This window comes from Scheffersomyces xylosifermentans (genome assembly GCF_036884685.1).
Source record: "Scheffersomyces xylosifermentans strain CBS 12540 chromosome Unknown RJT20scaffold_1, whole genome shotgun sequence".
Taxonomy (NCBI): Eukaryota; Fungi; Ascomycota; class Pichiomycetes; order Serinales; family Debaryomycetaceae; genus Scheffersomyces; species Scheffersomyces xylosifermentans.
This window is the reverse complement of record NW_027042939.1, coordinates 1,965,526-1,992,781: the sequence shown is the minus strand read 5'-3', so window position 1 is coordinate 1,992,781 and position 27,256 is coordinate 1,965,526. Positions and strand designations below refer to the sequence as shown.

General features: G+C 41.4%; 7 protein-coding genes across 7 annotated transcripts; 6 read left to right on the top strand and 1 right to left on the bottom strand. All coding sequences in view use genetic code 12, as the record gives it.

Annotated features, from left to right (window-relative positions):
- Nucleotides 1–1,347: 1,347 nt before the first annotated feature.
- FAS2 (trifunctional fatty acid synthase subunit) lies at nt 1,348–7,188 on the top strand. The gene has a single exon (XM_064916254.1). The coding sequence runs from the start codon at nt 1,492–1,494 to the stop codon at nt 7,129–7,131; it is 5,640 nt and encodes a 1,879-aa protein (XP_064777308.1). The 5' UTR covers nt 1,348–1,491; the 3' UTR covers nt 7,132–7,188.
- A 1,305-nt stretch (nt 7,189–8,493) lies between these two features.
- Nucleotides 8,494–14,452, top strand: SEC7 (Arf family guanine nucleotide exchange factor). The gene has a single exon (XM_064916253.1). The coding sequence runs from the start codon at nt 8,599–8,601 to the stop codon at nt 14,278–14,280; it is 5,682 nt and encodes a 1,893-aa protein (XP_064777307.1). The 5' UTR covers nt 8,494–8,598; the 3' UTR covers nt 14,281–14,452.
- A 1,036-nt stretch (nt 14,453–15,488) lies between these two features.
- RJT20DRAFT_124455 (uncharacterized protein) lies at nt 15,489–16,918 on the top strand. Its single transcript, XM_064916252.1, has 2 exons — nt 15,489–15,580; nt 15,921–16,918. The coding sequence occupies exons 1-2, from the start codon at nt 15,563–15,565 to the stop codon at nt 16,749–16,751; spliced, it is 849 nt and encodes a 282-aa protein (XP_064777306.1). The 5' UTR covers nt 15,489–15,562; the 3' UTR covers nt 16,752–16,918.
- Nucleotides 16,919–17,670: 752 nt separating this feature from the next.
- Nucleotides 17,671–19,729, top strand: RJT20DRAFT_124452 (uncharacterized protein). The gene has a single exon (XM_064916251.1). The coding sequence runs from the start codon at nt 17,976–17,978 to the stop codon at nt 19,713–19,715; it is 1,740 nt and encodes a 579-aa protein (XP_064777305.1). The 5' UTR covers nt 17,671–17,975; the 3' UTR covers nt 19,716–19,729.
- RJT20DRAFT_124451 (RBR-type E3 ubiquitin transferase) lies at nt 19,730–21,351 on the bottom strand. The gene has a single exon (XM_064916250.1). It carries the CDS (start codon nt 21,252–21,254, stop codon nt 19,767–19,769), a length of 1,488 nt encoding a protein of 495 aa, XP_064777304.1. The 5' UTR covers nt 21,255–21,351; the 3' UTR covers nt 19,730–19,766.
- Nucleotides 21,352–22,494: 1,143 nt separating this feature from the next.
- RJT20DRAFT_14567 (uncharacterized protein) lies at nt 22,495–23,964 on the top strand. Its single transcript, XM_064918815.1, has one exon. It carries the CDS (start codon nt 22,635–22,637, stop codon nt 23,709–23,711), a length of 1,077 nt encoding a protein of 358 aa, XP_064777303.1. The 5' UTR covers nt 22,495–22,634; the 3' UTR covers nt 23,712–23,964.
- Nucleotides 23,965–26,906, top strand: ZCF32 (Zcf32p). The gene has a single exon (XM_064918817.1). It carries the CDS (start codon nt 24,217–24,219, stop codon nt 26,863–26,865), a length of 2,649 nt encoding a protein of 882 aa, XP_064777302.1. The 5' UTR covers nt 23,965–24,216; the 3' UTR covers nt 26,866–26,906.
- Nucleotides 26,907–27,256: the final 350 nt, after the last annotated feature.

The window sequence follows — 27,256 nt, the reverse complement described above, 5'->3', positions numbered from 1 at the left end:
AGGCATTAAGCTTTGGGAGCTGTTGAAAAGATAAACATAGTTCAAAGAGTGACTACAAAAAATTCGATTGGTATGATGTATATTGAGGAGCTATACGATCACTAATCAGCCATGCTGTATTGCAAAAAGGTACATGTATAAGAAGAGTTTGTTGTTTATATCAACTCAGAATATACCAATTGAAAAATTTCTTCAGACTAAGGGGTCCGGGTAACATATTCGGTGTGCATATAATATTTGACAACATAGCGGTAGGGTAGTGGTTTCATTTGTTGATAGCATTCAGGTCGTGATATGATATCTTGTGTACCATGAAAACTGAAGTGGCTGCAAAGCTGCAAATATATGTTAATATTAAACAAGAGTTAGTAGTTGTACCTTCTTTTTAATGAGGATGTTGGCTGCACAGGTCAGTCAAGGGTATGTGTAGCCATTAATTCCCAAATCAAATGTGCCTAGATATGGCCTGCTCATCCAAATGACGTTATACACCATTGCAAAATACCACCTTACAGGACTTAGGTTCTATAGACATAATGGCATCCGATCCGTATTTTTCCCATTACGATAACGCTCATATAGTGAACTATACAGACTACACAGTAATAGAGATCGCTGAAATGCTACGAATGTACACGACTATGAGAGGACAGTACTATTAAGAGACATTATATATTACACTGTACAGAATTATAAAACTCAGACACACTATGAAACACTATAAAACACATACGAACCATGAATCCTACTGTAAAAGACAGATACACTATAAAGCGTATACTATACAACTCAGACACCATATGTGTTTCATACACACCGTAAAATACATACACACTATAAAACACATACACACTATAAATCACATTAAGTCATACACACTATGAAACACATACACACACTAACACTCACCCATACAATACTTCACTCACTCACTCACTCTGTTTCCTTTCCAACAGTTTTTTCTGCAGGTGGGCCCAAAATTTAACCTTGTCGCAATTCTCCGGCCGAACTTGTTGGGAACAAAAAAAAATTGGCTGCAACAATTATTCTCACTAACGCGCTGGTGGTCTCTTTTCAACTTTCTCCCAAAACCAACCATTCGCACATTCTACTCACAAATATCCTCCGTCTATCGACGTCTTATGTAACACATACACACTCTCCCCTTGATTCTTACCTAACACTCACCCATCAACTTTTCGCTGCCAACCCAAAAATGTTGTGTATCAACGGCTTTCCACAGCTGTACACAGGAACTCAGCGTGTTGCCCATTAACCGCTTACTGGGCAATGGGATCTATTTATATTGAAATAGATCCTTTCCCATTGATAAAGTTAAGAGTGTTAGTTTGTTCTCGTTAACTATATTATCGATAAGTTCTTGTTCTCGTGGTCTCAGTTGCTGTAACTTTAATTTCCTAGATTCAGCGTCTAACCCATTCTACCTGACTTAACCTATAGATACCTATACTAATACATTTTCTGCCCACCATGAGACCAGAAATCGAACAAGAATTGTCCCACACTCTCTTGACCGAGTTGTTGGCCTACCAATTCGCCTCTCCAGTCAGATGGATCGAGACCCAGGACGTGTTCCTTAAGCAACACAACACCGAGCGTGTTGTCGAAATCGGTCCTTCACCAACCTTGGCCGGTATGGCCTCTAGAACCATTAAGGCCAAGTACGAATCCTACGATGCCGCTCTTTCCTTGCAACGTCAAGTTCTCTGTTACTCCAAGGACGCCAAGGAGATCTACTACACTCCTGACCCTGCTGACATTGCTCCACCAGCCAAGGAAGAAGCCCCTGCTCCAGCTGCTGCAGCAGCTGCTGCAGCCCCTGTCGCTGTTGCAGCCCCTGTCGCTGCTGCTCCAGCTGCCGGTCCAGTCGAGTCCATTCCTGATGAGCCAGTTACTGCCAAGTTGTTGTTACATGTCTTGGTTGCTCAGAAATTGAAGAAACCATTGGACGCAGTTCCTATGTCCAAAGCCATCAAGGATTTGGTCAACGGTAAGTCCACCGTCCAAAACGAAATTTTGGGTGATTTGGGTAAGGAATTCGGTTCTACTCCAGAAAAACCAGAAGACACTCCATTAGAAGAATTGGCCGAACAATTCCAAGATACTTTCAACGGCCAATTAGGTAAGACTTCTTCTTCTTTATTGGGTAGATTGATGTCTTCTAAGATGCCTGGTGGATTCTCCATCACTGTCGCCAGAAAATACTTAGAATCCAGATACGGTTTGGGTGCTGGTAGACAAGACTCTGTTTTGTTGTTGGCTTTGACCAATGAACCTGCCAACAGATTGGCCAATGACGGTGAAGCTAAGGGTTTCTTAGACTCTATGGCTACCAAGTACGCTTCTGTTGCCGGAATTTCCTTATCTTCCGGTAGTGCTGGTGCTGGCGGTGCCGGTGCTGGTGCCGGTGGAGCTGTTGTTGATAGCGCCGCTTTGGACGCTTTGACTGCTGAAAACAAGAGACTTGCTAAGCAACAACTCGAAGTTTTGGCTAGATACTTACAAGTAGACTTAAACAAGGGTGCTAAATCTTACATCAAGGAGAAGGAGGCTACCGTTGTTCTTCAAAAGGAATTAGATCTCTGGGAAGAGGAGCATGGTGAATTTTACGCTCAGGGTATTAAACCAACTTTCTCCCCACTTAAATCCAGAACCTACGACTCTTACTGGAACTGGGCCAGACAAGATGTATTGTCGATGTATTTCGATATTATTTTCGGTAAGTTGACTTCAGTTGACAGAGAAACTATTAATCAATGTATCCAAATCATGAACAGAGCTAACCCAACCCTTATTAAGTTCATGCAATACCACATTGACCATTGCCCAGAGTACAAGGGTGAAACTTACAAGTTGGCCAAGAAGTTGGGTCAACAATTAATTGACAACTGTAAGCAAGTTACTTCTGTTGACCCAGTTTACAAGGATGTCTCCAAGATTACCGGTCCAAAGACTACCGTTGATGCCAAGGGTAAGATCAACTATGAAGAAACCCACAAGGAATCCGTTAGAAAGTTCGAACAGTACGTTTACGAGATGGCACAGGGTGGTAAGATGACCAAGGTTCAACAACCAACTATCCAGGAAGACTTAGCCAGAGTTTACAAAGCTATCACCAAGCAAGCATCCAAGTCTAACAAATTAGAACTCCAAAAGCTCTACGACCAACTTATCTCTGTTGTTGAGTCCTCTTCTGAAATCGAAACCCAACAATCTACTAAGTCGATCCTCCAAGCTCCAACTGGTACTTCAACTCCTACTGACGAGGATGAGTTGTCTACTGCCTCGGATGACGATGAAATTGCTTCTTTACCAGACAGAACCTCTATCTTGCAACCAGTTTCTTCCACCATTCCAGCTGAAACTCTTCCATTCTTGCACATTCAAAGAAAGGTCAAGGACGGCTGGGAGTATGACCGTAAGTTATCTTCTGTTTACTTGGATGGCTTAGAGTCTGCTGCTATCAACGGTCTTACCTTCAAGGACAAGTATGTTTTGCTTACTGGTGCTGGTGTTGGTTCTATCGGTGCAGAAATTCTTCAAGGTTTGATATCTGGTGGTGCCAAGGTTATTGTTACCACCTCAAGATTCTCTAAGAAGGTTACCGAATACTACCAGAACATGTACGCCAGATATGGTGCTGCTGGTTCTATCTTGACTGTCGTTCCTTTCAACCAAGGTTCCAAGCAAGACGTCGAAGCTTTGGTCAAGTACATTTACGATGAGCCAAAGAAGGGCGGTTTAGGCTGGGACTTGGATGTCATTATTCCATTCGCTGCTATTCCAGAAAATGGTAATGGTTTGGACAACATTGATTCCAAATCCGAGTATGCTCACAGAATCATGTTGACTAACCTTTTGAGATTGCTTGGAGCTGTTAAGTCCAAGAAGACTACTGATACTAGACCAGCTCAATGTATCTTGCCATTGTCACCAAACCATGGTACATTTGGTTTTGATGGTTTGTATTCCGAGTCCAAGATTTCTTTGGAGACCTTGTTCAACAGATGGTACTCCGAAGACTGGGGTACCAAGTTGACTGTGTGTGGTGCTATTATTGGTTGGACCAGAGGTACTGGTTTGATGGGTGGTAACAACATCATTGCTGAAGGTATCGAGAAGCTTGGTGTTAGAACCTTCTCCCAAAAGGAGATGGCTTTCAATATCTTGGGTCTTTTAACCCCATCTATTGTCCAATTCTGCCAAGAAGAGCCAGTCATGGCCGACTTGAATGGTGGTCTTCAATTCATTGAGAACTTGAAGGAGTTCACCTCCAAGTTGAGATCCGACTTAACTGAGACCGCTGACATCAGAAGAGCTGTCTCTATCGAGTCTTCTATTGAGCAAAAGGTTGTCAATGGTGACAATGTCGATGCAAACTACCAGAAGGTAACCGTTCAACCAAGAGCTAACATGAAGTTCGACTTCCCAACCTTGAAGCCATACTCTGAAATTAAGCAGATTGCTCCTGATTTGGAGGGTATGTTGGACTTAGAAAGTGTTATTGTTGTTACTGGTTTCTCCGAAGTCGGTCCATGGGGTAACTCTAGAACGAGATGGGAGATGGAAGCTTATGGTGAATTCTCTCTCGAAGGTGCCATTGAAATGGCATGGATCATGGGTTTGATCAAGTACCACAACGGTAACTTGAAGGGTAAGACATACACTGGTTGGGTTGATGCCAAGACTCAAACTCCAGTTGAGGATAAGGACATCAAGGCCAAGTACGAAGAGGAAATTTTGGAACACTCTGGTATTAGATTGATTGAGCCAGAACTCTTCAACGGTTACGACCCTAAGAAGAAGCAAATGATCCAAGAAGTTGTTATTCAACATGATTTGGAGCCTTTTGAGACTTCTAAGGAGACTGCCGAACATTACAAGCACGAGCACGGAGAGAAGTGTGAAATCTTTGAAATCGAAGAGAGCGGTGAGTACACCGTTAAGATCTTAAAGGGTGCTACCTTGTTCGTTCCAAAGGCATTGAAGTTCGACCGTTTAGTTGCCGGTCAAATCCCAACTGGTTGGAATGCTCGTACCTACGGTATTTCTGAGGACATCATTTCTCAAGTTGACCCTATCACTTTGTACGTTTTGGTTTCAACTGTTGAAGCCCTTCTTTCTGCTGGTGTTACTGACCCATACGAGTTCTACAAGTATGTTCACGTTTCTGAAGTTGGTAACTGTTCTGGTTCCGGTATGGGTGGTGTCTCTGCCTTGAGAGGTATGTTCAAGGACAGATATGCTGACAGACCAGTCCAAAACGATATTTTACAAGAATCTTTCATCAACACCATGTCCGCTTGGGTTAACATGTTGCTTTTGTCTTCTTCTGGTCCAATCAAGACCCCAGTCGGTGCTTGTGCAACTGCTGTTGAGTCTGTTGACACTGGTATTGAGACCATCTTGGCTGGTAAGGCTAAGATTTGTATCGTCGGTGGTTACGATGATTTCCAAGAGGAAGGTTCTTATGAATTCGCCAACATGAACGCCACTTCCAACGCTCTTAAGGAGTTTGAACACGGTAGAACGCCAGGTGAAATGTCTAGACCAGCTACTACTACCAGAAATGGTTTCATGGAAGCACAAGGTTCTGGTATCCAAGTGATCATGAGTGCTGATTTAGCTATCAAGATGGGTGTTCCAATTCATGCTGTTTTGGCCATGACTGCCACTGCTACCGACAAGATCGGTAGATCTGTCCCAGCTCCAGGTAAGGGTATTTTAACTACTGCCAGAGAGCACCATGGTGATTTGAAATACCCATCACCTTTGTTAAACATCAAGTACAGAGCTAGACAATTGAAGCAACGTCTTGAGCAAATTAAGGCTTGGGGCGAATCTGAACTTGATTACTTGAATACTGAAGCTGAATTGGCAAAGGAGGAGTATGGTGCTGAATTCTCCATTAAGGATTTCATCAGAGAGAGAGCCGAGGAGATTCATCGTGAATCCAAGAGACAAATTGCTGACGCTAAGAAGCAATGGGGTAACAACTTCTACAAGTCCGACCCAAGAATTGCTCCATTGAGAGGAGCCTTGGCTGCCTTCAACTTGACCATTGATGACTTAGGAGTTGCATCTTTCCACGGTACATCCACAGTTGCTAATGACAAGAACGAGTCTGCTACTATCAACTCTATGATGAAGCACTTAGGAAGATCTGAGGGTAACCCAGTCTTCGGTGTGTTCCAGAAGTACTTGACTGGTCACCCTAAGGGTGCCGCTGGTGCTTGGATGTTGAATGGTGCCATCCAGATTTTGCAATCTGGTATCGTTCCAGGTAACAGAAACGCTGACAACATTGACAAGGTCTTACAAGACTTTGAGTACGTCTTATACCCATCCAGATCTATCCAAACTGATGGTATTAAGGCAGTGTCTGTCACCTCTTTCGGTTTCGGTCAGAAGGGTGCACAGGCTATTGCTGTTCACCCAGACTACTTATATGGTGTCTTGGACCAAGCTACATACGAGGATTACGCTCACAGAGTTGCTGCTCGTAACAAGAAGACTTACCGTTACATGCATAATGCTATCACCCGTAACACCATGTTTGTTGCTAAGGACCATGCCCCATACTCTGATGAATTGGAGCAACCAGTTTACTTGGACCCATTGGCTCGTGTCGAGAACAGCAAGTCAGCTTTGGTCTACACTAAGAAGGGTGTTCAATCCAACAAGTCTTATGTTGGTAGTTCTGCTGACGCAACTGCTAAGGCATTGGCAACTTTAAACAAGTCCTCTAAGGGAGTCGGTGTTGACGTTGAGTTAATTTCTGCTCTTAACCTCGAAAATGAGACCTTCGTTGAGAGAAACTTTACCGAAGCTGAACGTGCCTACTGTGCCAAGTCTGCTTTCCCACAGGCTTCGTTCACTGGAACTTGGTCTGCTAAGGAGGCTGTCTTCAAGGCTTTGGGTGTCAAGTCCCAAGGCGCCGGTGCTGCTTTGATTGACATTGAGATTACCCGTGATTCCAATGGAGCTCCAAAGGTTGTTTTGAACGGTGCAGCCAAGACTGCTGCTGCTAAGGCTGGTGTGAAGAACGTTTCTGTTTCTATCTCCCACGATGACTTCCAAGCTACTGCTGTTGCTTTATCTGAATTTTAGTTTATTAAATAGAGAATTTAGTGTCTACGATAATAATTATATTAAGGTTTGAAGAAAGTTCAACAATTGGTGTAGAACGAGATAGTTGAAAGAAGACTTGTACGGAACAATGATGAAAAGTTTTAATTTAACAGCGCCTAAGTATCTACTTGGGCCTCAATGTTCTTTAATGAAGGAACACGAACGCATGAATGTAACGGAAGTTGTTTGTCCATTTGCAACAATTTTTTTATTAGCCCATTTTGCACTCAAAGCCGAACAGATATTAGGGTTCCAACTTCAAGTATATTGACCCAAGGAGTTTAATTGACGTTTGACAATTGGTGGAAGCTAATTGCTGTTTCCATTTATTTCTATATTTTTTGTAGACGATGCTACAGTTTACTCAATTTCTTTGTATTGTTCATGTTCATGTCACTATGTTCACTTCTTACTATCGAATATGTCACTTCACATGAACGGCAGGACATTACATTGTGCACGCTGGCAGGTAAAGAGACATTATGAGCTCGCTTCGTAGTGCGATCTCCCTACAATACTACTTACGTCACTAGCTAGAATACTGGCAGAGATACTGTCACAGCCACTACAGAAGACTTATGCCTTCGTCCCAAGAATTTGTGGAATCACACTGTAAGATGTTGTTGTAACCAGTGTAATCAGTGTAATGTTATAACAATGTGTAGATTAATAGCGGCGTATTATGACCGGTTTACGTCATTTCTTTTCCCGTTCTCTATCATATTACATACCTACAAAAGTATACAAGTAGTGAATAAGTCGTGACGATTTACAACGGGCCTAGTATAAGTTTTTCACTAGCCGAGCCATTAATAGATATCTAATTTTCTTCTACTCACTGTAACCCCACGCTAACTATTTTTTTTTTTCTCTCCAACTTTCCAGTTACAACCAGTTAAATCTTCCTAACTACTATACCGCTCCCTCCTATCTCTCTACTGCCTGCTCCCACTAACATACATATATACCCCAAAAAACTCCATTGATTTTGGGCCACTTGTATTTATCTCACTTCTTTCGTCATTTCCATCTCACCTCTTTCCCCATCTTCTATCTCATTTCTTCGTCACCTCTTTCCTCACCTTACCTCACTTTCCTCCTTCCTCATTTCTTCTTACCTCACCTTTTCTTCTTACCTAACCTCTTCTCCTTACCTCACTTCTGCCTTCTCCTACTCTCTCCTGTCTCCTGCCTCACTCTCTCACTCCTCTCACTTGCACCCCTTCCACTGCGGCTCGGCTCTACCGACTGCAGACAACTCTCTCCCGATCTCAACGATTATTCCAACTGGCAAACTGCGTGTACCAGATCTGAGTAGTTTTTTTATGGTTGGTTGTAAGTGTTCACAGACACAACAGGAGTTTATCACCATCAACACATCTGCCAAAGATCAATTCGTTCCACCAGCGCTCTCCCCACCGCCAGAATTCACATTAAGCCCGGAAAATGTCGCTGGATGAACCCATTGGCGAAGTCCCACCAGACACCGTAGCGAACACAGACAATGACCCGTCTGAGACAACAGCGGCTGCCGACTCGGTATCGAACGGAAAATCTGACGTTTTGGACGAAGTCGACTTGAACGAGGAAACGGAAGAGGTAGTAAATGGAGAAAACGACATAGAAAATGGCAAACTGGCCTCTCCAGCCAACGAAGATACAGATACACAGAACACTGCCAACGAAACTGACAAAGTTGACGAATCCACAGAAGTGCCGCCTGAAACCAGTCAATCCAATGAAATCCAGGAAGAAGAAGTCCCCCAAAACAACGGTGATGCATTGATTGCAGAAGCTCTTGATACTGTGGATGATTCAGTGGTTGTATCGCCAGTAGATCCAGCCGCGGGTATCGAGACTGCAACAACTCCATCCCTCGGAGTATCAGAAGACCCATCTGAAGTCAATTCAGTTCTTCAAACTCCTCAAGCAGAACTGGGGCTTCTGTCAGCAACAGATTCCCGTAGACAATCTCACACCAGACAACAATCTGTAGTCTCTATCGGGTCCAGCTCTGCCACCGTAGACAATACCCAGATTTTCAAAAAGACATTCGAACTAATTGATTCTTCCAAGGAAGCAAAGAAAATTCCAGAACTTAAGAACGCAATACAGAAAGCACTTGAGTCTCTTAATGGGACTGGTCTGAGAGACCCACATATAATCTTTGATGCTTTAAAAGAAACGTGTGAAAAGTCCAACAGCAACGATTTAAAGGCCAAGGCCATTGATCTTTTTGCAAAGTTGTTTGATTATGCTCAATTCGATGATGAAAAAGATAAAGTTCGCTTGACTGAAAGATCAGTAAATGTGATTTCAACTTGTTTCTTGGGTGAAGGTACCGATCCAGAAGTAGAGCTTCAAGTAGTCCGTGCACTCATGCACAGTATTCTTCTCATGCCATGTCATGGTGCACCGCTATTGAAGGCTGTAAGACTGATCTATAATGTGTTTATTTTCTCACTTTCTGCCAGAAACCAAGCCGTAGCCCAGGGAATTTTGACTCAAGTTATTGCTGCTGTATTCCAAAGAATTACAGAATCAGGCATTTATAAAAGCAAGGGAAACAAATCGAACAGTGCCTCTAGAATAGGTTTCAGAACACCTAGTAAAGATGACATTGCTAATCCTTCACCAGACGCCACTAATCTGAGTCAGCAGAAATTAACTTTGAAAAATTTAGAGAAATTGAATGATGATGGAGAGGACGAAGATAGAGTGGACGAAGCCAACAATGCCCTGGAGCTGGATGAAGATCTAGTTGTCAAAGACGCTTTCCTTATTTTCAGAGCTATGTGTAAGCTCTCTGTCAAAGGCCTCGATTCCGAGACCATCGATATGAAATCACATTCCGTCAGATCGAAATTATTATCACTACACATAATTCATACTATTCTCAAAGAGCACATAGAGATTTTCTTGAGTCATGATGTTGTAATTTTGTCATCGAATTCCAACGAGCAAACACGTTTGATAAATGCAGTTAGACAATATGTGTGTTTGTCTCTTTCACGTAATGCTGCATCTCCTCTCGCGCCCGTTTTTGAGTTATCCCTAGAAATCTTCTGGCTTATCATCTCAAATTTGCGTTCTGAATTCAAGAGAGAAATTCCAGTTTTCTGGGACGAGATCTACTTCCCAGTTGCAGAGATGAAGACGTCGACGCCTCACCAAAAGAGATATCTTTTGTCAATCATTGAAAGATTATGTAACGACTCAAGGTGTATCATTGAATTCTACCTTAACTATGACTGTGACAGCTCTCTGCCTAATGTTTGCGAAAAGATTATCGACTACTTGACAAGACTTTCACTTATGCGTGTTGAAGTCACATTACAGCAAAAGCAACACTACAGGGAAAACAGAAGAAAGGGCATATCAGTATATGATATTAGTAAGATCGCAAACTTGACGAGTAGTACGATGTCCTCCAAGCCACCTGAACCAGAAATTTATAACTATTTTCCATTGGAATATGCTCTCAAGATGACCTCTATTAGCTGCTCAGTCGCTTTTCTTCGCTCGCTCTACTCGTGGGCTCATAAAGGTATAAACAGCAACGGAAGCAGCACTTTCAGGCAATCAGTTACAAGTCAAAATGGATCATCAGTAGCTCTCAATAGAGATAGATCTGGAACTATTGACTCCAATAATACAACTTTGAACAATCTGCGAAACGCGTCGTTCCTTAATTCTAACGACCCCTTCAACGATTCTGACGACCCGGAACAGTTCGAGAACTTGAAGCAAAGAAAGAAGGCTTTCTTGGAAGGTATAAAGCAATTCAATCAAAAGGCCAAGAAAGGGTTAGCATATTTCCTTGAACACAAGTTTATAGAATCTGACTCTCCTGAAGCAATTGGTAAATTTCTTCTTGAAACCGATGGCTTAGATAAACAAGTGATGGGAGAATATTTGGGTGAAGGAGATGAGAAGAATATTGCTATCATGCATGCTTTCGTCGATGAAATGGACTTCACTAATGCAGGTTTTGTGGATGCTATGAGACGTTTCCTTCAAGCCTTTAGACTCCCAGGTGAAGCACAGAAGATCGATCGTTTTATGTTGAAGTTCGCAGAAAGATATGTATTAGGAAACCCTTCGATTTTCTCTAATGCTGATGCTGCTTACGTTTTGGCTTATTCGGTTATTTTGTTGAACACAGATTTACATTCACCACAGGTCAAGAATAGAATGACTATCGATAACTTCATCGCTAATAACTCCGGAATTGACGATGGTGGTGACTTGCCTGCAGAATTCCTTCAAAAGATATATGACGAAATTCAACTGAATGAAATAAAGCTTCAATCGGAGCAGCACGCTGCTCTTCTTGCAGGTGAAATTTCTGTTACAGTAACTTCATCTTCCGTTGGTCTCTTTGGAGGCAGAGATTTAAACAGGGAGGCTTATATCCATGCATCCCGAGAAATGTCCACTAAAACAGAGAAATTGGTTCGGAATCTTGGTAAAAAGTTAAAAGCTGATGATTCCAATGGTGTCTTTTATGCTGCATCGCATGTGGACCACGTGAAGTCAATTTTTGACACACTTTGGATGTCTATCTTGGCTGGTTTGACACCGCCATTCAAAGAGTATGACGACGAGGACATTACAAGCACATGCTTAGAAGGAATTAAGTTATCGATTCGTATTGCTTGTATGTTTGACTTGGACTATGCTAGGACTTCATTTATTGGAGCACTCCTTCAATTTGAAAACTTGAACAACTATGAAGAAATGAAACCAAAGAGTATCGAAGCCATCTACATTATGTTGGAGTTAGCTGTTTCTGAAGGTGATAAATTAGGTTCCGTATGGAACCAGGTCTTGACGTCAATTTCGCAGTTAGAGAGATTACAATTAATTGCACAGGGAGTTGACCAAGCGTCTATCCCCGATGTTACTGTTGCCAAATTGGTTAACAGAGGTTCTGTTGAAGCATCCAGAGTCAGTACAAGTTTCTTCAGCCTGTTCTCTACACAGACAACAGCCTCTCAAACTGCTGCAAACAAATTCCATAACCAACATCTTTCTCCTTATGTTGCAGAATTATTAACCAAGACCGAATTGGAGGTTGCCATTGATAAAGTCTTCACGAATAGTGCCAACTTATCTGGACAGAGCATTGTTGATTTTGTTAGAGCAATGTCTGAGGTTGCTGCTGAGGAAATAGAATCCTCAGGACAGAGCAACAACCCTAGAACCTTTGCCTTGCAGAAAGTGGTGGACATCTGTTACTACAATATGGATCGTATTCGTCTTGAGTGGTCTCAATTATGGGCTATTATGGGAGAAACTTTCAATACTGTCGGTTGTCATAGTAATCTGGCCATTCTGTTCTTTGCATTGGATTCATTAAGACAACTCTCAATGAGATTCTTAGAGATCGAAGAGTTGGCTCATTTTAAGTTCCAAAAGGAATTTTTGAAGCCTTTTGAGCATGTTATCATTTACAATGACTCTCTTGAAGTCAAGGACATGGTTTTGGAGTGCATTAACAATATGATTCTCGCACGTGCCAGTCAAATCAAGTCTGGTTGGAAGACAATATTTGGTGTTCTCACTGCCGCCGCGAAGGAAAATAAGGAGTCTTTAGTGATGAAGGCTTATAAAATGGCAAACTGGATCAATAAAGAGTACATCATCGAAGTTCATGCACAAGACTCATTTGCTGATTTAGTGGTATGTTTCACTGAATTGGCGAAGAATGAGCGTTTCCAGAGAGTCAGTTTGCTCTCTTTGGATGTCTTGCTGAGATTGATCAACCAAATTGCTCAAAGAAGCTTTGGTGATGACGATGTTGTGAAGAAATTGGCTGTTAATGGCAAAGACGAAGGTAGTACGGAGAAATACGATACTTTAGTCAAACTTTGGTTCCCTGTTTTATTTGGCTTCCATGACATTATCATGACAGGTGAAGAGTTAGAAGTCAGGTCTCGTGCATTGAACTACTTGTTCAACATTTTGTTGCAATATGGAGAATATTTTGAACATGATTTCTGGGACTTGATATGCAAGCAATTGCTTTTCCCAATCTTCAGCGTTTTGAGTGATCATTGGGAATTAAGTGTTGAAGACGCTAATGATAAGCTTTCGGTATGGTTATCTACTACATTGATTCAAGCTTTAAAGAGTATGATGACGTTGTTCACTCATTACTTTGACTCCTTAAGCAGGATGCTTGATGAGTATTTAAATTTAATCATCTCTTGTATCTGTCAAGAGAACGATACAATTGCAAGAATCGGTAGAGAGTGCTTGTCTGCTTTGTTGCTCGAAAATGCTACGAAGTTTGACAGCCAACATTGGGCAAAGATTTCAAAAGCCTTTACCAACTTGTTTGAATTGACTACAGCAAAGGAATTGTTCACTTCTGATCCAATGAAGTCACGCCATAAGGAAGACGAAGACCATGATGTTGGAGATTTTGGCTCTCAAGTCGACTTGAACGATCCTCATTCACCAAAGAATCCAATGGTGGATGATGCAGAAGCTAGATTGCAGAAATCAAGGGACAAGTCTTCTATCGTGGTCAAGAGTGTCTTGCAATTGCTTTTGATTCAATCATTATCCGAGTTATTTGAAAGTGATAGCTTCTATGAGTCTATTCCATTCGACCACTTGATGAAGATTGCTTTACTCTTGCAGACCAGTTACAACTTCGCTAAGAAGTTCAATGACGATTATGACTTACGTGTCAGATTGTGGAATGCTGGAGTGATCGAAAGATTACCCAACTTATTGAAGCAAGAATCGTCTTCTTCGGCAGTTTTCATCAACATTATGTTTAAGATGTACTGTGATGACGAAAAGACCAGTACTGAGACCAAGAAAACCATCATGGATTCTATCATTCCTTTGTGTAACTCCATTACTGAGAGATACTCAGAGTTTGATGAGACCAACCAACAAAGAAATATTTCCACTTGGAAACCTGTCATTGTAGAGATCTACCAGGGCTATGTGGAGTTAGATGACGATGACTTTGTGAAGCACACTCCACTCATGTACAAGTTGACATTGAAGTTGTTTTCCAAGAGCATGTCTGCAGACTTGCGACTTGCAATCCGTGCATTCTTGTCGAGGGTTGGCGACGAGTTCTTGACTGATTCAAAAGAGAAGTAGTTAAAAATTCTACGGAGTACTTCTTAATATATTCCCAGAATGGTGAACTCCAGAAATGCTGGAAATTCCCATGAGAAGTTCCATGTTTTAAATTCAGTTCTAATTTTTGTACTTGTACTTGTACTTGTAAGCACTATTTTCACTGTAATATACATTTATATAATTTCCATTCCCGCGTAAAGTAGCGTAGTTCACTTTTCTATATTTCATTGCTTTCCTCTTGGGTAAACCTTGTTCTGTTCGGCTTTCCTCAATACACATATATGAAATCATATATGATTTCTGGCTGCAATATTCTGTAGGATAGTCTCTACCATCATTCTTCTCAAACAGAGACATTGCGGCCCTCAAAAGCCCAAACTGTATCTAAGCGGAACATTCTAGATTACTGGAGAGCGCATTTCATTCCCCACCGTAAAAATGCTGCCACCCCCCCCCCCCCCCAAAAAAAAAAGGTCCTAGCCAGGACCAGACAAAAGGTTACATGGTTATAGGACGGAGAAAGGGCATTCCTTTTCTAGACCACACTTCCATAAACATACACATCTTTGAAATACTATTTGCTGTTGGTCTTGTAGGTCATCAGTAACCTTATACCTGCTCTATTTCTCCCGCCAATTCCCACTTTCCCTCTCTCTTTAGGGGTTACTCCATACTAATTATGCCCTTATTTGCATCTAAATAGTCCTATCAGTTCCTCGCCGCAATTTCATTCCTTGGCAGTCTACGACTCTTTTTTTTTTTTTTTTCTTTGGGGGGGGGGGGGGGACTTTTGGGTTCCAGAATATTTTATTTTCGTCAACAGCGCAGAACACAGAAAGCCTACCACTACAGAGGACATTCATGAACCCCAAGTCATTTCGCCTAGAAAACACTTTTTCCCAAAACTGACGGACCTCAGTTCAATCCAACCACCTCATATAACACCAGGACCAACTTTCCTACCAGAATCTCTACCCCAACCATCCCATTACCTGCCCACTCTCCATTATCTCTCCTCCACAATTCTACTACCCACTCTCACCTGACAGTCTCAGAATTACACGCCCCTACCACTATTCCCTATACTTCCTGGCCCTCACGCATTCTGTAGTTTACCCCGACCGTCACTCTCACCACCACCAGAAAAAGTGTCACAAAGCCAATCCCATTTTTCGACGTTCAGCTGTGGAAGGTCAGCAAATTTTTCAACCTTTTTTAACAAGACCACTCTAGTGGGCCCTTTCTTCCACCAGTATAGAAAGCTAGATAGTTGATTGATTAGACTTGACCAGTTTGAAGCATGTCTTTTGAAAACAAAGTACGTAGTATTCCCGCTGCGAATTTCTGCTAATTGCCATCGGGGGACAAGGCAATTCTTTCCACAACTGCAAACTCCATGACGTTGAATGGAACGAGAAACAAGTCAAACGAGTATAAGCTAAAAATCAACACGCCAGAAATTCCAATAAACCGTTAAATATCGCAATTGGATAGCTGGTTGAAGCAATGTCCGCTGTAGTTTGCGTTTTGGACATCCAAGAGCTCTTCTCTTATGGCTTTTTCGCTGCCCCCAGAGCAATTATAACGAACTGTGGAGAAGCAGTCAATCACCCTCCATCAATTCTGTCCATGGTTCATTGTACTAACACTGACTTTAGAACTTATACGCCTTATTAGGTAACGACGTGGAGGACGACACCGCCGCTCCAGCGTTGGCTCCAAGAGAGATTGTTAAGAAGAACACCTCTTCCAAGAAGGCTGATGTTCCTCCAGTGTCTGCTGACCCAGCCAAGGCTAAGAAGAAGACTACCAAGACCACCGGTAACGATGCCGCTTTAAAGAACAAGGCCGACAACAAGTCCGTCGCTGGCCCAACTTCCACTCCAACCAAGCACTTCAAGAAGCCACTCGACCGTCATTCCAGAACCGCTAAGACCGACTCTAAGAAGAAGTTGAAGCAAGGATGGGGTGAAGGTGACAACAGAGAATTAGAGGGTGAAACCGAAGGTTTAGAAGATGCTGTTGCCGAATTAGAGGAAGAAGCTGGCGTTGAGGCTGAACCAGTTGTTGCCAAGAAGTCTTTGAACGACTACTTTGCTGAATTACAATTAAAACAACAAGAATTAGATGGTGTCAAGCAAATCAGACAAGCTAACGCTGGTTCTGAAGACAAGTGGACTTCCGAGGAGAAGATTGAGAAGACCGAAGAAGCCTTCTTCGAGTCTACCGCTACCAAGAAGGCCAAGTCCAAGGCTCCAAAGGAGAAGAAGTTTTTAGACATTGAGGCTCACTTTGCTGATGAGGTTCCAGCTTCCACTGGTGCCAGAGGTGGTGCTAGAGGAGGTGCCAGAGGTTCTTCCAGAGGTGCCGCCAGAGGCGGTGCTAGAGGAGGTGCCAGAGGTGCTTTCAACGGTGCTAAGAGAGGTGGCGACAAGAAGCCAGAAGCTCCAAAGGCCGAGATCAACGACAAGAACTTCCCATCCTTGTAAGAGTCTTCTAAAGACATCACTGACACGTGTCGTCAGCCGACTTGAAATTGTTGTAGGGCACTTGTTACAATCAGCACGTAGCTTTCTACCACTTTTTTAACTTTCCATCTCATACTTTATAGTATTTATGTGTTTTCTAATTAGGTTAATACATTACCGAACGACAAAATGAATTGTAGACTAATGTCGAATACACAGGGAAGGTGTCTGGGGGATAATAGGTGCTATCAGTGTCCATTGCACATCGCTTGTCGGAATAGGCTTGATGTCACGATACTCAGTTCATCTAACTGAATTTTACCCAAAAGCCCCCTACTACCCCCTAATTCATGCGCAAGAAGAAGAACAATTCTCCGTACACTATAGCAAAATCATGAACCTTCTGCGAACAACTAAGTATACAAGTATAAATTCGCATGTAGTTCATCTCTCATAATCTCATTAACTGTTCTTTCCTTTGGTATGGTGTTACCATCTCCAATTGCGTCGTAATAGTTCCTTCAGCCATTTCAATTGCATTACAATCGCTCTGTATTCTTTCCTATCTATGTCTTTTTGCAGTAACTTACGAGCAGCCCATCCCATCCCATCCCATCCATCCCCTTCCCTGTCGCTTCCCTTACCTGCATCTCATCTCACTGTATACTATACATACTATGCTGTCCTTCATGTTGTCCTTCATGTTGTTCTATGCTGTCCCTTATGCTGTCCTTTATGCTGTGTACTCTCACTGTATACTAACCATCTACCTCTGCCTGTCCCTCTCCACACTCCTTTCCTCTTGCACTTCATATCCACGCCGCAACACTATCATTGCTACCATGATTTTCCCATGATTTTCCATGTGAGAAAATCTCTCCCCCACATTATTGTCACTGGTATTAGCGAGAAAGGGGAAATTTACTATGGGAAACGCACTATGAATCAAAAATTGACATGGCACCTGTTATTTGAGTGCAGTTTTCACTTATGGAGAGAGGGGCAGTGAAATATTAGATATACTTTTATAATCCCGTGAATGTTTGTGTAGTTGAAATATTGTATTTTATTACTCTTACTTGGACATTTGCATTTGGATCTTTTGCGCGATCTTTCTTGTTTGCTGGATCTTTTTATTCATACTTGTACCAGTTCTTTTCTGGTTTGATCCTTTCAATTCAATCTATCTCTTTCACCGCGTAGTATACATACTTGGTGAAAAATACGAACTGCAGCATAACACCAATGGCAAACGGTGAAAACACGAAAAGAGTCCGAGGGGCAGCAACACGAGCACTCCATCTGTTGTACGAAGCAACAGCGACTTATTCGGACGATAACTACGGCAAGAACCGAGGAATTGCTGCTGGAACAGCTGCTTCATTCATAGCAATGGGTAGGGACAGAGTCGGCAGCGTTGGTAGCTCCAACGGCGACAAACCTCCTTCCAGACCCGTCAAAAGGGGCTCCTTGGATTTGGACTATACCGATGAACAATTGGAACATATAAAAGCAATGGCTTCCTCGGCCGAAGAAGCCCAGAGTGAAAACAAGCGTAGAGGCAGTCATTTCGTCGACAGAATGATGGAAAAGCTTTTGAAACATGCCATTCCAGATGATGCCCCAGAAAAGGCTATCTTCGAGCAGAAATTGAATGATCCTGCCAGAGCCCATAGACCCAATTTGTCAATCAAGATCTTGCTTCTGAACTTCAGGAAGTTGGCCAGTAAAATGGGACTTTTTTTCGAATTGCAATATGGTATCATTCATTTAATCACCTGGAAAAAGCCTGCAAAAACACTTACAGTTGGGGTGTTGTACACCACTATCTGCTTATGGCCCCACCTTGTTGTGACTTACCCATTGATCTTCCTCTTGTTCGGCATAATTCTTCCTGGATATCTCCAAAGACATCCTATGAGAACCCCAGAATTAGCTAAAGTAAAAAAACGGGGTCAGTCTCTCTGGTCGTACTTCAATCTGTCAACTGAAAGCAGTATCGTTGAAGACTACATTGGTGACGGTTACTTTGAAACCGAAACCATTGAAGTGAGGCCTCCCACGGAATCCGAAGATGGAATTGAAAGTGTTACTGCAATTCGTTCAGATATTTCTAGTGATACAGCATCATCAACTGATGAAGTTGCCAAAGAAGCACCACGTTATGCAAAGTCACAATTGGCATTGTTGATTAACATGAGGGACTTACAAAACTTGACTACTGATATCTTACTTGCGTTGGATATGGGAGAAACTATGTGGTTTGACACTTTTGGCTTCAAAGATGAACGTCTCTCTACTGTCATTTTTTATGGTGTTGTCGTTGCAACTTCTGCAGTTTTGTTTCTTAGTCAATTTATCCCATGGAGATTGATCTTCATTCAATCTGGATGGACAGCAATTATCCTTTGTCATCCCAATAGTAAGCTGTACCTTGTCAAGTTAAGCGCTGCTAGAAAAGCCCGTACTGCCCAAGCAGCTGTTAAAAAAGTAGAAGAAGAAGCATACGGCGAAGTCAAGAAATTTGATCCTAAAGATATTATTGTCGATGAAGCTCCAGAGAAGAGAATTGTTGAAGTGTTTGAGTTACAAACTAGAAACATCTTACATGGGAAGTGGTCATTCTACTGCTATTCTTCGAACATGTTTGACCCTAAAAATAAATCTAGATTAGCAGGAAAAAGGCCAAATGGTGTCGACCACCTTTCAAAGGTGATCCCACCTACCGATTGGAAGTTCGATTTTGCTTATGCCAACAAGTGGAAAGTAGATGACAAGCCCGAGGAGTTCCTCTACGAGAGATCAGTCAGCACCGATCTCTTGAAGGTTGAGCCTGGCGAGACAGATGGCTGGATATATGATACAGTCGATGACGACTCGTCCTCCACCGTAGAAATAGCTTATGATTTTAGAAGAAGACGGTTATATAGAGAATGCTTGAGGTACGCACGTCCACCAAAACAGCCTAGAAGGTATGTTATTTAGTTAATAAATAGAGAGTCCTTTTATTTGTATATTACCCAAATTCTATTTTTCCTATGCTTCATCTTCGCTTTCTATTTCTTCCCCAATTGGCATGTTGTCGTCATCAACCATACCAAAGAACAACATTTTGTAACACGACGACTGTGGGTCAACAAAATGCTCATAAGAATTCCTTAGCATTTCACCACACAAGAAACATAAACTGGTCTTACAACGAGAACATTTAACTTTGTTGCAGCCATCTGATTTCTCAATGTACATGCCACATCCAGGGCATTGCTTCACACCATCTTTAAGAAATGCTGTGAACAACAAGTCCATTTCGTACTCCTCTATGGCCCTCAACATACGAGCTCTACCATAACGAGCATTTAATGCTTTCTTTTCGTATGAGTCACTTGGAAGCGACTTAAATTCCTCAATAGTCTCAATAGAAATACCGGAGTAATCACCAGTCGTTTCTGTCTTGTTGCAAAGTTTATACCGTGCATGATAGGAGTATTTACAGTCATTACAGAAAGCATAACCGCACTTTCGACAGACAACGAGTCTGTCAGTAACATCTTCTCTGAATATCATCTCGTCACATCCAATACGAGCACAATTTACCAACCTGTTGGGGAGAATCTTGGCCACTTCCTCGTATTGTGCCTTTTTATATAAATTGTAGTATCGCATAACCATGTCTTCAGTTGAAGTGGTTCCTTTTCCTGTTGCAAGGATTTTGGTGAGAAAGTGAAGTGGGATTGCTGGCGATAACATTGTTTTAATTATTTGATGTAAGTCAGTGTCTGATTTTAGCCAACTATTCAAATCGTTGTACTTCTCCTTCATCTTAGCAAATTCCTTGGTACATTCGTAGCTGGGACAGTGTACCTTTTCCACCTCGCCTGCGGTGATAACGGAGGAAAAGTAGTCGAATAAACATGTATTGCAGAAGGTATGTCCACATGATTCGAACTTCAGACAATTTATTCCTTTATAATCTTCCTGACAAATCTCACACATGAATGTCATATTGTCGAATTCCTTTTGCCTAATACTCTCGTCAAATTCTACTATAGTTTGAAATTTCTCTGGGTTTGCCACTTCGTACTTCGATCCTATTACCTTTTCTATATCATCTTGGGTTCTTTCGTGTAAGTAGTCTATAATGCTGAATAAAACTTGGTCTTTATAATTATCCCATATTGTTCTTAGATGGGCATCCAATTCTTGAAGTAAGCCATTGTCAAGAATAGAACTATGCAATTCAAATTGGATGGGTTCTTCATACGGGTATTTTTCAGGTAATGCGAAGTTAAGAACTACAGAAGGGAGATTATAGATCTTTTGAGTTCGTATCACTCTAGGTATTTGTGGGGGTTCTACCTCCGAGATTAGATGGAGATTTATGCCTTTTTCATTTTTTATCGGTATTTCTATTGACCCTGAGAGCTCATCAAAGTTAACTTTTGAATTGGGATAGATGAGCTTACATGATTGTAATTCCAGGACTCTCAAGTCGTCTGAGAACTCTTCTTCTTCGTAGTCCGACATGATTTCAAAAGGTTATTAATAATTCATTTATGAGATGAGATGAAGTACTCAAATAATAATAATGATAAAGAAAATTTATCCAATCTTTAAGGTAATACACCTTGAAAAGAATTAAGCTTGACTCATTTCCAGATCCATCTCTGGAACTGAACTGGTATGGGATAAGAAGATGTGTTGTGTACAGGCTGTGGAGGCTTCTAAAGAAATGAATGCAAATTGCAGAGTACGAAGTGGTAGCATATGGGGACAAGCAAGAGAGGGTAGGATGGTGGGAAACAAAGAAGGAGGAGAATATAGACAAGAACAGTATTGCTTTCGCCTATATTATGGTTATATTTGGGATCGAAAGATAAATACATTGGCGTCTAAATACGGTAAATGATACAGTACTTTATTTTCAATTCTAACTAGTGGTCTGAATTGATTCATATTAAACGCCAATAAAGTTCACACTACCATTGCAAATTAGTATTCAGGGCAACATGGTGTAGGTTTGAATTATTTCTTGTGATTAGTATGAACTAATTCGACCTATAAGTTTGAATTTGAATTAAAGGGTGCAACCGCTGTATACTTGAGTATTGACTGTAGAGTATTGAGTGTTGGTATTGAGAGTGTGTTGCATTTTTAATTCTTTTTTCTTTCTTTTTATATATTTCAAGGCCTGTAGTTAAAAGTTATTGCAGCAGCATATGTACTTGTCAATGTGTCAAGAGTACATGAACAACAACCTTAAATTACATGTCAAGGATATCAAAATGGGTCAATTCTGTGCAATAGCATCTATCCATCCTTATTCTCAGATAGAGACTACTGATATTGACTAAGAGGTAGTGGTGTCATTAAATGTTCACCTAATTTCTATAGCGAACTCTATTCTATTTTTCCTGCCTTCAGAACTCTTTCTAGTCTAAACTAACAACCAACCCCAGAAAACAAAATTGTCTATTATTTCATTCCTTCTTAAACTACATCCAGCTACAATGCCTAGTAATATATATATATATATATATACATATATACATAATACACTCATACATATATTTAATACATATCACATCTTCTATCCATCACTTATTTTCTTCACCACCCATAGAATAAGTTACATATTAAATATGACACTCCTTGCAACACATTCGCTCACTATTTCTTAGCCTACTCGTGTCGTGACTCGTATACAGTTCCTTCTCTATGCGCGCAAAGCATCACCGAAAAAAAGACAGCTCACTGTGAAGAACACAGTTCTGTTCATTGAGGAATATACTGTTCTTAACCTGATTGTCTGCGATACCACCATATATTACATAGAATCGAGACTCTTGAGTACTTGCTTGGAAGTAAACACCAGAGCATATTAATCACGCCTGAAAATTGCATACAATGGACGCGGTTGCTAAAAGAGTACGAACGTTCGATGCATTCCCCAAGGTGGATTCTCAGCACACAGTGAGATCGCAAAGAGGTGGACTCTCTACATTGATCACCATCTTCTGCGGTCTAGTAATTGTTTGGGTTGAAATCGGAGGCTTCTTGGGTGGTTACGTGGATCGTCAGTTCATTGTGGATAATGAAATCAAATCGGCCTCATCAATTAACTTGGATATGCTTGTAGCCATGCCATGCGAGTTTCTTCACACCAACGTTGAAGATATCACCAACGATAGATACTTGGCAGGAGAAACCTTGAACTTCGAAGGAACTAATTTCTTCGTGCCTTCGTTATTCAACATTAATAACGAAAACGATGCTCATGACACTCCAGAAATTGACGAGGTTATGCAAGAATCTCTTAAAGCTGAGTTCCGTCTAGAAGGAGCAAGAGCCAACGAAGGAGCTCCAGCATGCCACATATTTGGCTCCATCCCTATAAATCATGTCAAGGGAGACTTCCACATCACTGGAAAGGGGTTTGGATACAGAGATAGACTGAATGTTCCATTCGAAGCTTTGAATTTCACCCATGTTATCCAAGAGTTCTCATTTGGAGATTTTTACCCATTCATCAACAACCCCTTAGATGCTACAGGAAAAGTGACAGAGGATAGGTTGCACGAATTTGTTTATGTTGCCAAAGTGGTTCCTACGTTGTACCAACGATTGGGGCTTATTGTGGACACTAACCAATACTCATTGACGGAGCAGCATCGTGTTCACAAGGTTGGCAAGGACGGTAGACCGTCTGGATTCCCAGGGATCTACTTCAAATACGATTTTGAACCAATTAAGTTAATAATTGCTGAGAAGAGAATTCTGTTCCTCCAATTCGTGGCCAGGTTGGCTACTATCGGTGGTGGTTTGCTTATTTTGGGTGGATACCTTTATAGATTGTACGAGAGGCTTTTACTCATACTTTTCGGCCGTAAATACGTCGAAAAGGACAAAGAAAGAAAAACAGGAGGTCTCCTTGACAATGACGTCCCCGTCAGACACGATGGGGATGATTACAAAGGATACTAGGCATTTCTCTTTGTTTGTGTTTTAGCGGCCATCATCATTACCCAGGGAGTGTATATATCATGTATCTAACCATATTTCAAACAATCTCGTTATTGGCTCTGTAAGTCCCAAAGTGGAAGGTTCATGCGTCGTATCATAGCACGATTACGACTAATGATAGTTGGTACCACGACATATTAAATGCAAGTATTCCCCGTCATTTTGGAGTTTATCATGGGATAGTGTTCGATAAAGAATCGCCAAGTATTTAGGGATACTTCCATGATAGCAAAGTTTTCATTGTCTTGTCTCCGTTGACGGAGCTGTATTTTTCTTTTTGGAGCCGTTGGCATATATGTCTCTGTATTTGGCTAATCTAATAGCTGCCTAATCTTTTGAGGCAGCCACCTAGTTAAGGCATCTTCCTGCAGAAAGACCCACTATCAAATAGATAAATCTTCAATAGTCAACTATGTATAAGGTGGAGAGTTTGCCTAAAGGTAACGCTTAACACCACTAGCTGCAAATGGAAGAAAAGAAGAAAATTAGAAGAAGTAGGAACGGGTGTCACAACTGTAAACGGTTGAAAATCAAGTGTGACGAGGGAAAACCGTCATGTTCCTATTGTGTCAAGACTAATGCCTCTTGCGACTACTCTATCAAGTTAACTTGGGGTGGTCGTCCGTATAGAGATGCAAACAAGAGGAAAAAGCAGCAGTTTTCCTTCTCGGCATTCAACACGGAAAATGGCCCTGGGAATGTGCTGACTACAGTAACTTCGTCAAATCAAGTTAACCACTTCATTTCTTCAATCGACAAGTCTGCATCCTCAGCTACTCACATATTGTCACTGGAAAACTCACTAAACACTCCAACTCTGACATTCATGGCCCCGAACGAATCGAGCCTAAAACGCACCATCGATGATGCAGAAATAGAAGATCCCAATCGGTTGAAAGTAAGAAATGTCGAGTCAAGCGACTATAGAAGTCCTTCGGCGTCCTCACCAGCATTCCTTACTCCTGGTGGTGAATCCATTCTTAGTGATTTTGATGGATACAATCCAAAGGATCAACAAGATGCTACAGGAATTCCTGCAAATGCAACAGAACAATCTGAATCTATTACAATAACGAAAGATAATTTTGCTCCAGCTCCCGTGGAATTTGGTGAAGATGGTACTGAGATCGTAGAAGATCCCGACCATCTTCCTAAACCACTGACAGAATCATATCCTCGGTCGCTTTCAACAGATAGCTCCAACAGTGCTATCGAATTTTCTATAGCAGACAACATGCCTGAGATATCGGATGGAATAGAGAGTTTGTCTTATGCTCTTGAACGAGCATCAAATGGTGGCCAACAGTTTCTATTGGAAAATTCAGAAATATTTAATAACTTTGTGCTATCGGGCGGAGTTGAGAACCATTACAATGAGGAGAGCAACAACCAGAAAGGTAATGGTCAGCCTGACATTCTGAATGATCCACAGAACAACAGCAGGGTTTCCAAAACCGAATCCCCCGTATCAAGTGAGGACTTCCTCAGCAATTATTCTGAGGATCTTGCTAGAATCGAAGCATACATGCCTGAAAGGCTGCCGAACTACTTAGGGGATATGTTTCCTCTTTCGAGATCTCTAAGGCTGTTCATGCAATCGGCCAATGGAAATTCAAAGGTCTCGGAAATCGATGAAGATGATGAGGAGCCTCTTGATAGCGAATGTGTATTGTCTCTTTCAGGAATAAGGCCTGATGGAATCCCTTCTCCTGAAGAAGTATTTGCTACGATTCCTCCACTGATCACTCCACTCCCAGAGCTTTTGCTTCATGTTCCTTTCTATAGAAATTTGATGCACTTTTGGGTTAACGTGGCTTCTGATCATTTAGTACCAGCTCCATCGTATATGTATAGGGATAACCCCTTTAAGTTACTTTTGCCCCAAATGGCCATGGAGTATCCGTCCATTTTGACCACTTTACTTGCATTTTCAGCCAGTATAAGGTCAACTTTGATTGGATCTAATGACACGCCAGAGATTGTCACTGACCAGCTATTATCTAGGTCTTGCAATGAATTACTTAAACTTTTAAAAGACAGCAAAAGTGCCACTGCAGATTGTACATTGGCTACAGTGCTCCTTCTCTCTTGTTATGAGGTATTTAATTCCAAAGATTTTGAGAAGCACAGAGCTCACACGATTGGAGCTAGACAAATCATCATGGCTAGAAGTTCTAAAAAGTTGAGGAAACAAAAGCAAAAAGAGAAACTACATCGCCGATCTAACAATGCAAATGAGGGAACAGAAAGCGATATAACATTCTTTTTGATGAGATGGTTTGCTTATGTAGACGTCATTGGTTCATTGTCAGCGACGAAGAACTCCCAAAATTATCTTGCAAGAGATAGTGGGAGACCATATGCGCCAATTGATGGAGTTACTAGTCTCAACGATCTTGACATGCACTTGGAAGATACATCAAACCCAAGAGATCCCAAGAGAGACATAGATCATTTATTGGGTTTCGATGTTAAGTTCCTTCCCCAATTTTCCGAGATCACAGTTTTAATTCGCAAGACAAATGCTTACTTGTCTACTCCAGGTGTCGATAAACAAAATATACCCCTTGAAATTGTCACCAAAGCACTTGAAGTGAAAGAACAGTTGATGAGAGCGTACGAGGAAGGAGAGAGGAGAAGACAGAAAAAACTTGACCAAATCATAGATGACAAAATTCAGCAAAAAAGAAGGCAGACAAACAGCACATCCCCGCCTAATTTGACGAGTCTCATTGAGCAAGATAACATTTTGAGAACGACCAACAAGATCTTCTGCGATTGTGGTATACTCAATTTGTATCGTAGAGTGTTGAGAATCCCAAGAGAGTCACCTCTCGTTCAAGACTTGGCAAATGGTATTGGTATCATGGAAAGAGATACTATAGAATCGAGGTCCCCAGCTGATATATGTACGATTTTCTGCTCTTTTGCAGCCGGTTGCGAAACTCTCGATTTGGACATGCGCCAATTCTTCCATGAAAGATATATAAGATTGATTGAGATGGGTAACATCAATGCCTTGAAGGGACTCCAGATCATGACCCGTTGCTGGCAGACGGGCGAGGACTGGATTGTTGCATCGAAGATCTTGGACATTGACATTGCGCTTTTGTAGAAGGAAGTCATTTCAGTTGGATAATTATTTATTAAACAAATATAGATAGCGGAAACACTCAACAGTGAATATCCGCGTCCATTTAGAATAAGTATGGAAGACAGAATGTCCATCGTAGGTAGCTCCGTAGAGTCATCATAGCAATTTTCTTCCATTCTACAACATTCCATTTAAATTGTATACTCTTTTCCATTCTTTCATACTTAACCAATGACATCACGTGACTAGTGTTCTCTATTATCGTTTCAATAATGAATGGGTTAAATAGATATTATATGTAGATCCATGAAACCAGATATCTCCTTTCAGCACTAAAATCTGAGCCTTTTATACTACAACTAGAACCATATAAATATATATATATTAAATTTACGTATATGTATATCTTTCT